Source organism: Tupaia chinensis, unplaced genomic scaffold (assembly GCF_000334495.1).
Source record: "Tupaia chinensis unplaced genomic scaffold, TupChi_1.0 Scaffold000096_1, whole genome shotgun sequence".
In the NCBI taxonomy this organism is placed as follows: Eukaryota; Metazoa; Chordata; class Mammalia; order Scandentia; family Tupaiidae; genus Tupaia; species Tupaia belangeri.
This window is the reverse complement of record NW_006159558.1, coordinates 6059902-6074414: the sequence shown is the minus strand read 5'-3', so window position 1 is coordinate 6074414 and position 14513 is coordinate 6059902. Positions and strand designations below refer to the sequence as shown.

The 14513-nt window shown below is 47.0% G+C and overlaps 1 protein-coding gene across 1 annotated transcript in view; it reads left to right on the top strand.

Annotated features, from left to right (window-relative positions):
- SRD5A1 (steroid 5 alpha-reductase 1) overlaps positions 1-14312 on the top strand; it is a gene marked incomplete in the record, with an annotated part of 21330 nt that extends 7018 nt beyond the window's left edge. Inside the window, 4 exon segments of the mRNA XM_014585853.2 lie at positions 5902-6068; positions 8040-8141; positions 10732-10882; positions 13334-14312. Of these exon segments, the coding sequence (XP_014441339.1) occupies positions 5902-6068; positions 8040-8141; positions 10732-10882; positions 13334-13400 (487 nt within the window).
- Between the last annotated feature and the right edge of the window lie 201 nt (positions 14313-14513).

Here is a 14513-nt window from a genome sequence, read left to right as displayed (position 1 = left end):
AGAGAAAAAGAAACCGAGAGTGAGACAGCAGCTCCCAGTGGGGCCTGGTCATTCTGAAATATCCTCCACTCCTCCATCCTATCAGGATCCTGGGCATGCATGCATGCCCGGTATGTTTTTTGAGCCCACAGGGCAGGACTTGAACCCTGGGCAGTCACGTGGGATCCAACTTCCCTTGTGCAGCATTCAACTCTGCACTGTGGGGCCAGCCCATAAAGTAACCCTCTCTCCAATTTGGCTATTTAAAAATGATTAAATGTACCATAAACTAAATGATTCCCAGATCACCAGATTAGATTTATGATTGTTCTCGAACTTGAGAGTGTGACATTGTAGGTTGTTCTAGGCCATGGTGAGCCAGAATGTTTGCTGAATGAATGCTGCTGCTGTTTAACTGTGTCCCACAGAAGTTCATGGGATGGGAAATTAATCCCCAATACAGCAGGAGCTAAGAGGTACAACCACGTGAGACCCGTCAGAGGTAACTGGCCTTAAGGCAGAGCCGTTCAAGAATCAGCAGATTAGCAGGTAATCGCAGGAGCGAGTTTGCTCCAAAGTGGGTGGTTACGACAGTGAACTCTATGGCTCTTGCCCTGTCTCCCCGTGGTGATGCCCTCTGCCACGCCATGGCATGGCACAGCAGGGCCCACACCAGGTGCCGGGTAGATTCCGGCACCAGCCCTGGACCTCCCAGCACCCAGAACTGTATGAAGTACATTTCCGTTCTTTGTAAGTCACCCTGTCTGTGGTGTTCTGCTGCAGCAGCAGAAAACAGCCGAAGCTGGATGCCTCTTCTGTCATTGCAGAAGTCAGGGTCTTAGTCCACTTCATTGGGAAGTATTTCAAGAGGTGACTTTTTTAGTTTATAAGATGGATTAAATAGTCATGGGACTTTGCCTCTGTGATTACAAACCCGCAAATCTTCCTTTCAGTGTTTAGAGAGCATCACCCCAAGCAGTTGCCTCCAGGTTTGTGCCTTTATTGCAAAAGGTTTTGTTAATTATTTACCGTGGTAGTTTTAGAAGGAGGAACAGATTAGCAGTCTGCATGAGCTCAGTTGGCAAAACCTGAGCAAAGCGAGTACCCCGATTGTTGGGCACTTGATTCAGATGCTTTCCTACTTAGCCACCTAATGCTTCAAACATCATCCAGAATGAATGCATCCTCTCCTCTCTGTCACTTTAACACCTGGTCAGCCTCACTTCAATAAAGAAGGGTTTTTGCTAAATAAGATTCCCAGAGGAACAAGTTCCCTGGAGAATATGACATTGGGGACCATGTACAAAATGAAAAATGCAGAATAAAATTCCGGGGCCCGGCAGGTGGTGTGCAGGTGAAGGCGGCTGGATGCCCCCGGCCAACCACACCATTTGAGTTCTGATCTTGGTGGCTTGAAAACATGCTGGGTACTTGTGGGTGTGTGCCCAAAATCCCAAGAGGAGAATGGAGGAGAAGGGACAGTGGCACAGCCATGCCCCTGGGGGGTGCTTTCCTCACTTTCTCACTTCCCCTCTCTCGCTGTCTCCGTCTGGTGAGCACATATGCCCTATAGCAAAACTAAAAGATAAATAAAATGTAACTGTGTGATATTATAACTTGCTCATCTAACATATTAAGAAACAAATTGAGTTATGAAGGGAATAAGGAGTTAGAGTGCAGAAGGTCTGGGATAGTAACAAAGAGCCACAGTTCACAGCAGGGTGGCACCTCTAACCCAGCACTGGCCCTTGGCAGCCAAAGTGTCCTCCCCACTGTGGGCCACAAACAAGAACCCCTCTGCATCTTTTTCCTTCTTGTAAGATTGTCCCATAGTTAGGATTGAAAGAGAAAACAAATAATATTGAGAGCTGGAGTCTGGGTGTCAGGAGAAAGCAAGTGGCCCCAGGATTAAGAAACTTGACCCTTGGTGGTAGGTGGTAAAAACAGTTCTGGTATCAGTGCCCACTCTGTGTCCTATAATCCTGTTTAGAAGGGAAATGGGGCAAGCCGGTGACATGGTGATTAAGGTGGCTGGATCCCACATGCCTGACTGCACTGTTCAAGTCCCAGACCCGGTGACTTGCAAAGTATGCTGGGTGTGGTGCATGCATCCCCAAGAGGGACGGAGGAGAGGGGATGGTGGCACTGACCATCCCTAGTTTGGGGTGGGGAGTGCTTCTCACTTTCCTCTCTCTTTTTCTTTCTCTCTGTCACCCTTTAGCACATTGTAGTTATATAAAGGGGAGGGGGAGGGAAACGGAGCCTAGAAAAGATGAAGATACAATAAATTAGGTCTGTGAGAGAGAGTTGCTAAGACCGGAATCAAACTGAAGGCCAGGCCTTTCTACTCAGCCCTGCAAGAGCTCTCCTGACTGGGCCACAGGGCATAGGCAGGAGGGTGCTGGGGGCCCTTCCGGGAAGGCTCGCCTTTGAGTCCCGGGTCTCCCTGAGTATGCCAGGCATGCTCGTGGTCTGTAGACTGGCTGCCGGGCTCGGGAGAGGACCTCAGGGACAGTTGTTGAGAGTGCATCTCTCTACCTTTCCTTCCCTCCCTTCTTCATAAATAAACTTTAAAAGCCAAAAAAAAAAAAAAAAAAAAAAAAAAAAAAAAAAAAAAAAAAAGAAGAAGAAGAAGAAAGGAAGGAAGAAAGAAAAGGAAAAACAGAAAAAGAAACCACCTGTTGGGGCCAGCAGGTGGTGTGGTGTTTAAGGCTCTGAATTCCCACATGACTGACCACGGTTTGAGTCTCAGACCTGACAGCCTGAAAGCCATGCCTGGCGTACATGCATGTGTGCCCGAAATTCCAAGAGGAAAATGGAGGAGAGGGCATTGTGGCATGGCCATCCCTCCTGGGGGGTGGTTTCTCACTTTTTGTCTCTCTCTGGCAAGCACGTGTGCCCTATGACAAAAATCTAAAAGAAAAAGAAACCAGGCCTTTAAGTGAGCTCTGGATAGTTAGCGCACGGATTATTGTTAACATACCAAGAGCAAGGGGAAACCAACTGAAGAGCTGAGAGGCCGTCCTGCCCTCGCGTGGGCGAGGGACCCTGAGAGGAAGGGCACCTTGGGCTCTCTGCGGGCTGCCCGTCTGCGCTGACGCCACATCTGAGTCTCCAAGTATGGGCCTCGGTAAATCGAGGGTCACTTGCGTTTTGACCGTCCAAAATGGATCCTCTCCCTGCAGTCTTAGCTCTGGCGCAGATCACACCCGTGGGTGAGCGGAGAGTTCTATGACAATGAGTCGGGGTCACGCAGGCATCGATCCTGCTGCTCTGAATAGCCAGGGCGTTCACGGGAGCCCCAGGAGGCCAGTCCTGCCGTGACTCCGCCCTCTCGGAGGGCGAGAACGGACTTGCAGCCTGGCCCTGGTGACTTTGTTCTTGGCAGTCACCCGTTTTGCTCCCTGGGTATTGTAGGGACTTTCTTTTTCCTTAGATTGAGAAACTTCCCGACAGATGAAATTACACATTCGGTTATTTGATTCCCTCTGGGCCTTCTCAGTCAGCAGTTGTAAGTCTTCAACTCAGGAATTTATCTATCCTAAAAATAATTTATTAGTAGTAATAATTAACTTATCCATCTCACTCATCCAGTCTGTTTTGAGTGTATTAAATGCTGAGACAAGATGCGTGACAGTGTTGCATATGACAAAGGTACAGTCGGAAGGCATACTGCTTGTAGAAAATCTGGAAAATATAGAAGAATTCATAAAGGAGGTAAAATCACCTGCAATTCCACCACTTAGAATGCTGACGAAAATTTTGTCCATTTTTCCTGTCTCTTTCCTTGTCTTAATAAGTTTTTGATCATCTCATCTAAGCATATACGTACATATACACTCAAATTCAATAACCTACTATTGTTACTTAGCATAATAACATATTTCTAACTAATGAAAACATTTGATAAAAATAATAAGGGGCGGGAACCAGCAGTTAGTGTAATGGCTATGTCACTGGACTCCCACGTAGTCGACCACGGTTCGAGGCCCGGACCCGGTGATTTAAAACTCATGCCGGGCGCGTGTGCCCAAGATCCCAAGAAGAGAATGGAGGAGAAGGGATTGTGGCGTGACCATCCCCCCTGGGGGGTGATTTCTCGCTTTCTGTCTCTATGTCTCTCTCTGTCTGGCGAGCGCACGCGCCCTATAGCAAAAAATAGTAAGGGGCCAGCCCGTGATGTCGTGGTTAAGACACTGTACTCCCGCATGGCTGACTACGGTTCAAGTCCCAGACCTGGCAACCTGAAAATCACAGCAAGTACATATGCACGTGTGCCCATAATCCCAGGAGGAGACTGGAGGAAAAGGGAGTGCGTCATGGCCATCCCCATGGTGGGGGGGAATTCTCACTCTCACTGTTTTTCTCTGTCTCTCTTCAGTGAGCGCAAGTGTCCTGTGGAAAAAAACTAAAAAAATAAATCAATCAATAAAAAATAAAGGGTTCAGGGTTCCCGTCCAGAGCGCTCTCTGAACACACCGGGCACGCTCGTGCTTGTCGGCTGGGGCTGGCCGGAGCTGGGAGGGGTCACAGCATGGAGACCTGCTGAGAGTGCTTCCTCATTCTCTGTCTCATGAAAGAACTACATTTTCTTTTCATTGCCAAGGGGCACCTGCACTCACCAGAGACAGACAGAGAAGGAGGGAGAAAGCACCCTCCAGCAGGGTGTGGCCATGTCACAATCCCCTCTCATTCTCCGTCTTGCTGGATTCAGGGCAAGCACTGTACACGCACCTGTCATGCTGTACACGCCAGCAGGGCCGGGACTCGTACCATGATCGGCCGTGTGGGATCTGACTTCCTTAGTCACTGGGTGATGAGGCAGCCCAGAATTAAATACATTAACGATAACTCCTACCTCACAGGCTGTACGAAATCAGGTAGTGAACAGACCTTGGTCCACAGGCTGCTGTTCACTATCGACTGACCTGGATGCGTTGCTACGGCACACTCAGAACATCAGTGACGGATGAGGAGAGGGAGGTGAGGACTTGGCCGAGGAGTGGTGGTGACTTCGCCATCGCAGGTGCCAGCTGATTTGCTCAGAATTCAGCCTTGAGCTTGGCGCCAAGTTGGGAGAAATCAGTTACAAATTTGCTGTGTCCTGCAGGCAAAGCCTACCGCGTGTGATGTGTCCCTGTGCACTGGCTCTTTAATGCTTTGTTCTGTCACTCTCCCGTCACTTAGAAAGTCGTGCCATCCAGCCCAGAACTCTTTCTTTTTATTGTGGGGGTACCTAGTCCGTATATTTCAAACTGCCTTATTTTTTCCTCTTCCCTTTTGATCCTGACTTCCAATCATCCTGTTGACTTTTTCAACAGCCCCAATCTGTGTGAACAGGAGTCTTTCTAAACCGCATTCAGGGCCTGCCTCCCCGCAGCTCTTACTACATGCTCTTTTCTCTGTGTTTCATCCGAGTCCGAATTCTCGCATTTCTCAGCTCCATCCTGGTTCTTCTCACTTAGGGGAGAGAGGTTTTCTTGGTTTCTCATATTTCTTGTGTCTGTGCAGTGGTTTCCGGTCAGCCTGTGAGAAAATCTCGCTTCCGCTTGTCTGAGTGTTTTGGGGTCTAGAAGATGAGGTTTAGAGCATAGCTTTAGTCGCTTTGGTCCCTCCAAAAGCCAGGACACACTTCAGATTGAAAAATCTGTAGTGGAAACTTTGAGAACCTCTGCAGCTCATTTTCTCTAACTCAACACATCTATTTCACCTTCTACATATCAGAGTCTTGAGTTTGGGCACTATGGTGTACATTATTGAGACCTGTACGTAACAATTCTGTTCTAGAAGGAGCACATTATACAGATATAACTGGGAATGACATTTGTTTAAAGAAGCAAGATTGGAATCCAAGACCCCTAAAAGGCAGAAAGGATATTCTTCCTTTCTTTACTGAACCCGTTCCTCTCTCTCGTTTCCTAGGTCCTTGATTTTCCCATTTCTGATTCGAGGGGGAAAACCAGTGCCATTGTACCTGTGTGTAACGGCATTCATGTTCTGTACCTTCAATGGCTACCTGCAGAGCAGGTACCTGAGCCAGTACGCAGTGTATGCTGACGACTGGGTCATGGGCCCCTGCTTTCAAATAGGTGAGTATCACTCTGATTTGCACGTCCCAGTAGTTTCTAGTTACGAAGTCCTAACTCTTTAAGAGAGCAGAGCCTGTGAGGATCAGCAGGCTCCTCGGGAGAGGCCAGCAGCTGTGGAGGCCAGCCAGAAGGAGGGTCGGGCTGTCCCCGTGCAGCCTAGGGCAGGTAGTGGACATCTTCACCCACTCGATCCCTGAAGCATCTGTTTCTACCCAGAACCTAAGACTAGCAGAGTCTCTAGCCGGCTCAGAATGAGGAGACCTGTGCAGGGGCCATGTTCTGAGGCCGTCTTCCTCCTGTAGTTTCTCCTGAGACATGAGAAGGCAGATTAGGTTGTTATGATTATATGAGTAAAGTTTTAATTTTTTATTTGTGTCAATTAATGTGAATTAATGCACATATTCAAGTTCTAATTATAACCTTCCATGTTCTGAACAAAAATTAAATCATTAACAGTCAGAGACTTTTGTCAGAGCATTAAAAATACATAGTCTCAGCAATTTTATATACAAGGAAGAAGATTCTTCTGTGTGTTTATTTTGCCTACCCTCCTAGTATCTTTGTGAGACATGTTGCATGATGAATTTCATGATCTTTTTGTGCCAAAACAAGCTTGAACTTTAATTCCATAAACTTTCTGGTTACCATGGATATAGACAAAGTCTAACAGTGCTTTCCAATGGTAAGAGGTTAACCCAAAAGCTTTTAAACAAAGATTCTAAGATCTCTGCAAATGGGATTAAATGTTTGACTTAGATAAGCACAAATCCTAGTTTCCTTCCAAGCTGGCAATAAAGAAAGGGAGCTGGCATGGGATTTAGACAGTATTTCTCCCCAGAACCTCCTACTGGAAGCCAGATCACCTGGGGTGACACACTGAAATCCAAAAAAGCTAGTGAATCAGCTATAAATCTATGAGCCTGATAAGTGACATAAAATCTGTTATAAAATTTGGTGCAAACTCCTCAGAAGAAAAAAGGAGACTGCTTACAGTGGCAAAAATCTGACTGCAGACCAGGAGGCTCTCCATGTCCTTGTTCTGTTAAAAAAAATCACCCAATGTCACTAGGACAAGCAGTGAGTAAATAATAATGTTATTCCATTGTATGTTTCTTTGATATTGAATCAAATATCACTACCAACACCAGGTTCCTTTCACATTTTTTTAATATCTCAGAACAACAAATGAACCTCTTTTTATCAGTCATTCCATAATGAAGCACTGTGTTGGCAATTTGCTTTTTCTTGTTGAAATTAGTTGGTATAATACTAGAGTCCCCTTTCAGTAATGAACAGCCCCTGAAGCTGTGTAAGAATGGGAGTGGTCACCTTGGGGATTTTGGGGATCCTGGGAAGAGGCATGCAGCCAGCAGTTGAAGATGTTTGTTGGGAGCTGAGGAGGAAGAGCTGGCTGAGGACCTTGATGGGTGGTTTTGCAGTGGGGGAGCCGTGGTCATGTCTGGCATCGTTCCACTGAGGCTGGACATGGGAAGAGGCCCAGAGATGAGCTCCTAGGAAGCCTCACACCTTCAGGGCCTGTGTACAGCCACTGTGCCACAGCAAGTGCTGGCACTTTGACTCCCCATGCCTCTGAAAGGCAGGCAGGGACATTGCCTCTGCAGCGTTTGTGGGAGTAAGAAGGATTCCTGGTGGGCTGACTCCTGAGGCCAGTTACACCTTTGCCTCGGAAACCATAATGATCATTCTGATCATCCCAGACATAGATCGTGACCATCAAACCGAGGTATTTTTGTATGGGTTGGATAACTTTCAGTATTATGCGAAAAGAAAAAGCCCTATTTGGCATATCTGACAGTAATCCTTAATGTCTTTTACTACCAGTTTTGACTATTATTTATGTTATACTAATAATGATAATATAGAGGATTACAATGATATTATTCATCTAGCTCTGAATTCTTAAATGTTGTAGTTAATTAACTATAATAATCTTTTATTTGTTTTCTTTAGGGTTTGTCTTATGGCTAATGGGCATGCTGATAAACATCCATTCAGATCATGTCCTGAGGAATCTCAGAAAACCGGGGGAGACTGGATATAAAATACCAAGAGGTTTGTATTGGAAAACAAATAATTTATTTTTTATTTTAATTTTTTCTGCTAGTTTTTGTGTGTGTGTGAATGTGTGTGCGTTTTATTTATGTCTAAGATTGGCACCGCACTTTCTTTCACTCTGTTGTGGTAGAGCATTCCTTACCTCACTTGCCTTGTTTACATCTTCCTCTGTTTGTTTTCTCTTGAGCCCATTCCATCACCCTTCATCCCCTTTGCACTCTCTGGTATCTGCAGTTGCCCTCTCTACTTCCGTGTCTTCGATGAAATCTTTCCATTTCTGCCACAGAGTGCAGATGTTCAATATGTGTTAAATGGAGATATATAATGTTTCTCTTTCATAGTCTGGCTTGTTTCACTCAGCATTAAACCTACTAGATTCATCCACTTTGTGTCAATGACGGATCGCACTGTTCATTATGGTTGAGTAATATTCCACGGTGTGCATGTGCCATAGTTTCTTCACCCAGTCATCAGTTGTTGGGCACTTAGGTTGACTCCGTGTCTTAGTCATGGAACAGCGAATAGTGCTGCAGTAAACATGGAAGTGCAGGTGTCTCTCTGACTGATTTCCTGTTCTTTTGCTGAATACTCAAAAGTGAGATACTGGGTCATCTAGTAGTTCCATTTGTAAATGTTTGAGGAATCACCATTGTTTTCCATAGTGGCTGGATTAATTGATATTCTCTCCAACAGAGCATGAGCGTTCCCTTTCTTCCACAACCTCACAGCGTTTGTTGTTTGTCTCACTGAGGTTGAGTGATACCTCACTGTGGTTTTGATTCGCATTTGTCTTATGATAAGAGATGTTGAACTTTCTTTAGATGCTTTTTATAGGTCTTCCTTTGAGAATTATCTGTTCAGATCGGATGCCCATTTTTAATTGGATTATTTGTGAACGAGCTGCTTAAATTCCTTGTATGTTCTAGTTAGCAATCCCTTATCTGAAATATAGTCTGCAAATACTCTCTCCTATTCTCTGGGTTGTCTCTTTATTTATTGTTTCCTATGCTATACCGAAGCCTTCTAGTTTAATGCAATACCACCTGTCTATTTTTAGACTTGTTGCTTGTGCATTAGCAGCCTTACTTAACAAAATTATAAAACTACTTCTGGAAAACACAGGAGAAATGCTTGACAGTGGAGTAGGCAATTATTTGTTAAGTAAGGCTCTTTCACAAATAATCCATGCCATAATTCCTTCTCCTCCATTCTCCTCTCGGGATCTTGGGCACGCTCGCACATGCACCTGACGTTTAAGCCACCAGATCCAGATCTCAAACTGTGGTCGACTACATGGGAGTCCAGTGACATAGCCATTATGCCAACTGCTGGTCCCTGGAGTGTGTATGTATTCTTTAGGACTTCCTATGCATATAATCATGTCATCTGCAAATAAGGATACTTTAACTTCATCTTTTCCTATGTAGATGCCTTTTATTTCATCCCTTGTCTGATTGAGGTGGCTGGGATTTCTAGTACTGTGTTGAAAAGGAGTGGACAAAGTGCACAGCCTTGTCTTGTTCTAATTTTAGGGGAAAGCTTTTATTGTTTTCCCATTCAGTACGATGTTAGCTATGATTTATCATGTATAAGACTTTCACTGTGTTATGAAATCTACCTTTGGTGCCAGTAGGTGGCATGGTGATTATGGCATTGGACTCCCACATTCTCCGTCTATATGGAGTTAGGCCCAAAGCTGGTCACCCAGGCCTCCCTGTGACACCCTTGGTGCCCCCTTTACCAAGTGCAAAGCCACCCATTGCCCAAGGGTGACCCTGTGGACCAGCTTTCCGCTTCCCCCTCTGCTGGATCCTCCCTCCTCTCCCTGGTCCTTGGAGGGTGCCAGCCATTGGTCTCAGCCTTGGTGCCTATGCCATGGTCACCTCCCCTTCCTGGAGCTGGCGCGCTCCTGCTCCAGTGACAGCTAGCCTGACCCTCACCGTGCCAGCAAGGCCTGTTCACCTTCTCTGTGAGGTGACCTTTCCACCCATCCCAGTATCTGGACCCTGTGCCCTGCCCCCACAGCCCTCACGGTCTATACACGGCACCCTCTTCGTTTATTGCCCTGGAGTCTGTGGTCCTCCAGGCAGGGAGAGGTCTGTCCATGAGTGCACTCCAAGTGTCTAGGCAGGACCTGGTTCATAATACAGACTTGATGCACTTGTGAGCACTTGATGACTGGATAAGTGAACCTGTGCTTGAAAACGAGTATTTTCTTCAATCGTTGGGTTAGGGTTCTTTGTAGGGCCACCATGTTGGCTGGTTCATTGTTGGTTGTTATGCTGTGTTCTCTGTGCTTGCATGAGTTTTGCCAGCATGATCCATGCACTAGCAAAGTGGTGTGTGACTGTGGGTTTGTACACTCAGGTAAATAGGTAGGTACACAGTTGATGATCAGAGGGCACGATTTGACGTCGTAAAACTGATATCGAATGTGTCTCACTGCTTACCGTGCTCTGAAGTTTATTATGATTTCTGCAGTTGAATTTATGTTCTCCAAGTGAGTACTCACCTGTGTCTCTGAGGTCAGTATTTGCTTAGGCACCATTTTGTAGTCTGTACTGCTTTGGTCTCTGTTTTTGCCTAGGAGGCTTGTTTGAATATGTAACCGCAGCCAACTACTTTGGAGAAATCGTGGAATGGTGTGGCTACGCACTCGCCAGCTGGTCTCTCCAGGGAGGAGCTTTTGCTCTGTTCACATTTCTGATTTTAGTCTCCCGAGCAAAACAGCATCATCGGTAAGTTTTAAAATGCTTTTAGCATTCTTAATTTGTTCTCTTACTTTACTGTGATGACTTTCAGGTTGTATTTTTGAAATGTTAATATCAATTTCTCTTGCTGAATTTTAGTAAAAACTAAGCTTTAGCTAAATATCTGCTGAACTGCAAGGAATCAGCAGCTTCACGTCAGCACAGGATTTTTCTCTACGAGTTCTTCTTAGCCTTTGTGAATACCTCTGACTCAGTAGTCAAGGTGAATACCAAGTCAGGGACTCGGGTCTAAACGACAGTGAGCAATACCTAGGTGGATTTCTTAGTCTCATCAGTATTCAAAGATGCAAAGGATTTGTATTAGAGATAATGAAGGGGAAAGGTCAGAACTGGAATGCTAATTGGCTAATAGTTAAAGAAATGGTAGCGTATGTCTGAGAGCCGACAAGATCCCCAGGGGAAACCCCTCCTTTTTTTTAAATTTCCCAGAAAGTACATGTGCTTTCCAGAAAGAGACAGAGACAGAAAATGGAAGACAGCACCCCCCATGGGGAGTGGTCATGCTGCAATCCCTGCTATACTAATCTCTTCTCTCTTTCTTTTTTCTTTTCTTTTTCTTTTTCCTTTTTTTTTTTTTTTTTTTTTTTTGCTATAGGGCGTGTGCGCTTGCCAGAAAGAGAGAGATAGAGAGATAGAAAGTGAGGAATCACTCCCTAGGAGGGATGGCCACACTGCAATCCCTTCTCCTCCATTCTCCTCTCAGGATCTTGGGCATGCACACACACACACCCAGCGTGAGTTTAAGCCACCAGGTCCGGGACTCAAACTGCGGTTGACTACATGGGAGTCCAGCGACATAATCTTTATGCCAACTGTTGGTCCCACTAATCTCTTCTTTCAAGATGTTGGTCACACAGGCACCCAGTGTATTTCTCAAGCCACTGCATGTTGTCAGCCTTGCGAGATCCAGCCATCTTAACCAGCATGCCACTGGGCTGGCCCTGACCCTCTTTTTTTGAGACATTTCATTATGCCAGTGACCTTGGTATTTTTATATGCCAGTGAGGACCTATCTAAATCTCAGAGCCACCAAAGAAGAGAGAAGGGCACTTCTGGGCAAGTTCAATGGCAAGGAGGGCTTCAGAAAAGGGTTGCGATGTCCAGAGTAGCAGAAACCCTGGGGATCAGGTGTGGCCTTGCTGTCACGGGTGGAATCACACTCACTAAAGGATTTGTTGAAGGCGAGGCTCTCGTACCTGTAGCTGTGACCTGACAGCAGTGAGAACACAGTGGATGAGGTTCGGCAGTACAGGAGTTAAGGGACCTGGATCCTACATAGCTGGCCACAGTTCAAGTCCTGGCTCCAGGGACTTAGAGAACATACCAGGCACCTGTGTGGGTGTCCCCAAAATCCTAATGGGAAGCAGAAGTGGAAGAGAAGGGATTGTGTGTGAGCACACCCCACTGGGATGTTTTCTCTGACGCTCTCTCTCTGGCACTAACACGTGCCCTCTGGCAGTAAAAAGAAGCAACCCGAGGCCCTGCTGGATAGAGTAGGCTAGTCAGTGTGGCTCATGTCCCTGTAGAAGGGAAATCTAGACACAGACTCAGAGAAGGCCGTGTGACATGCAAGCAGATAGGGTGATGAGGCCAGAAGCCAAGGATGCTTGGGGTAAGCCGGTGTGCGTGTCCCTCAGGCTCCCTGAACTCGAGGGCACCGCACCACATTCTGGGCACCGTCCCTGGAAACGTACCCCGTCACATGGAGCAGCCGGTGTGTGTGAGTCACGGTGCTACACATCCGAAACCGGAGGGTCTTACCGCCTCCTTGTCAGGGTTTGTCTTCATGTCCTGCCATGTTGACAGGGAGCCGACCGCTGTCCGGCGAGATCTCAGTGTGTAGCATTCCTTTGTGCTTCGTGTTCTCTCCATCCCCTCAGTCTCCCTGCTCACACCCGGCCTTTGTCCCCCAGTGAGTGAGCGTGCCTTTGCCGATAGGGCTTACACTGGAGTCGAAGACCCCGTCCCAGTGCAGGGCTGTGCTGTGGACTCACCTGGATTCTGCTGGTCCTCAGTAAGAGCAGTTCCAGAGCCCTCAGGCAGGTGGCGGTGCCCTCTACAGACCTGGATCAGCCAGGACTCTCTCCTTACCAGGAGACGGTCCGGAAACCCTCCTCAGCCTCCTGCGTTCTTCTGGGTCTGGAATGGCCAGTCCCAGCGTGTTGCTCATCAGCCCTCTTTCTTCCCAGTAGAAAGATGAACCATGGGGGTTCCTTCTGTATCGTCTTATACATGCAGTTCTTTCAGTGTGGATGGAATTCCAGGTCTCCCCTGGCGGCCGAAATGCCAAACACTTTATTACCACTTTTAAAAGGCTTAGTATTTATCGTGAAACATACTGTCGTTTTTATTAATGTCCGGTAAATGTTTAAGGGACAAAATTACTTCTATTTTTAATGGATTTTTTTCTTATTTTAGGTGGTATCTTGAGAAGTTTGAGGATTACCCGAAGTTTAGAATGACCGTCATTCCGTTTTTGTTTTAAGGGCACACTGAACTCATCTACAGCCGCAGCCTCTCGTGTGACTCCCCGGGGCCGTGGCGATGTGTCTGTCTGATTCTCCTGTCTCTGCACCTTTTACCACATAGGCCCTAGGAATTTCCCCTTGTGCATGCGTCAGCTACCTGGTAATAACTAATCAAACTGCAACGTAGGCCGGGCGTGGCGTGCCACATTCCAGGTCAGGAATGTCTAGGTAATTACTGCTGAAGACTTTCCTAATTTAAAATTTAGCTCCTAAAGCTATGTCGGCAAGCGTGCACAAGGCCAGAATCCGCAACTGTCCTTGATGGCCTCTTTGGAACAAACTCCCCATCCCTTTTATAGCCCCCAACAGTGATTCATTCAAGGTCAGCGGCAGAGTTCCCCCCACTGATGGGAGGTTGACTGTCTCCAAGCCAGAGAGACTGGGTGCCCAGGGCATAGCCAGGGTCTGGGGGACACATGGCGACCTCGCTGTCAGGTGCTATGTGCAGTGGAGGTGGAGGGCTTGGGATGAAGAAGGGCCTGTGAGGCCTGACCGAGACTGGGCTCCATCCCGGCTCACCAGGTGAGGCGGGGCGCGGGGTGCAGGGAGCCCATGGCCGCTGCCAGGGCCCGGCTGCTCTGTCCCCGTGCAGTGGCTGGGGGAATGAAGGTGCCGCTGGGCAGCCTTGAGGTCACAGTCTCTCCCCAGGAGCCATCCGTGTTCTCTGGGCCAATGTGGTTTTTTCAATTCCTTTAGAGAACCAGAATTTTCTAAGTACTCTAAAGTACTGTTAAGTATTACAAAGCAATACCTTGAAGCAGAATGTCTTACTTTAAAAGCACTTTAAGTGTTCATGGAGATGAACAGCATTCATAACGTTTATTTTTAAGTAAAGATTTTGAAAATATAGCTCTAAAACTCTGGCTGGACACTGGGTCTGGTTGTTGCTCTGTGAAAATCCGGTGACCACATCGCGAGGCCCCTTCCCGCCTGGACCGTGCTGCCTCCTCTGGGCAGCGTTCACTCCTTACCATTCTGCAATAGGGGCTGGAAATGGGGAGAAGTGGGAACCGGAGACTGTGCACCCTGTGAGCTGCCAGCGCCCCACGAGGGGCCTCAAGACCACACGC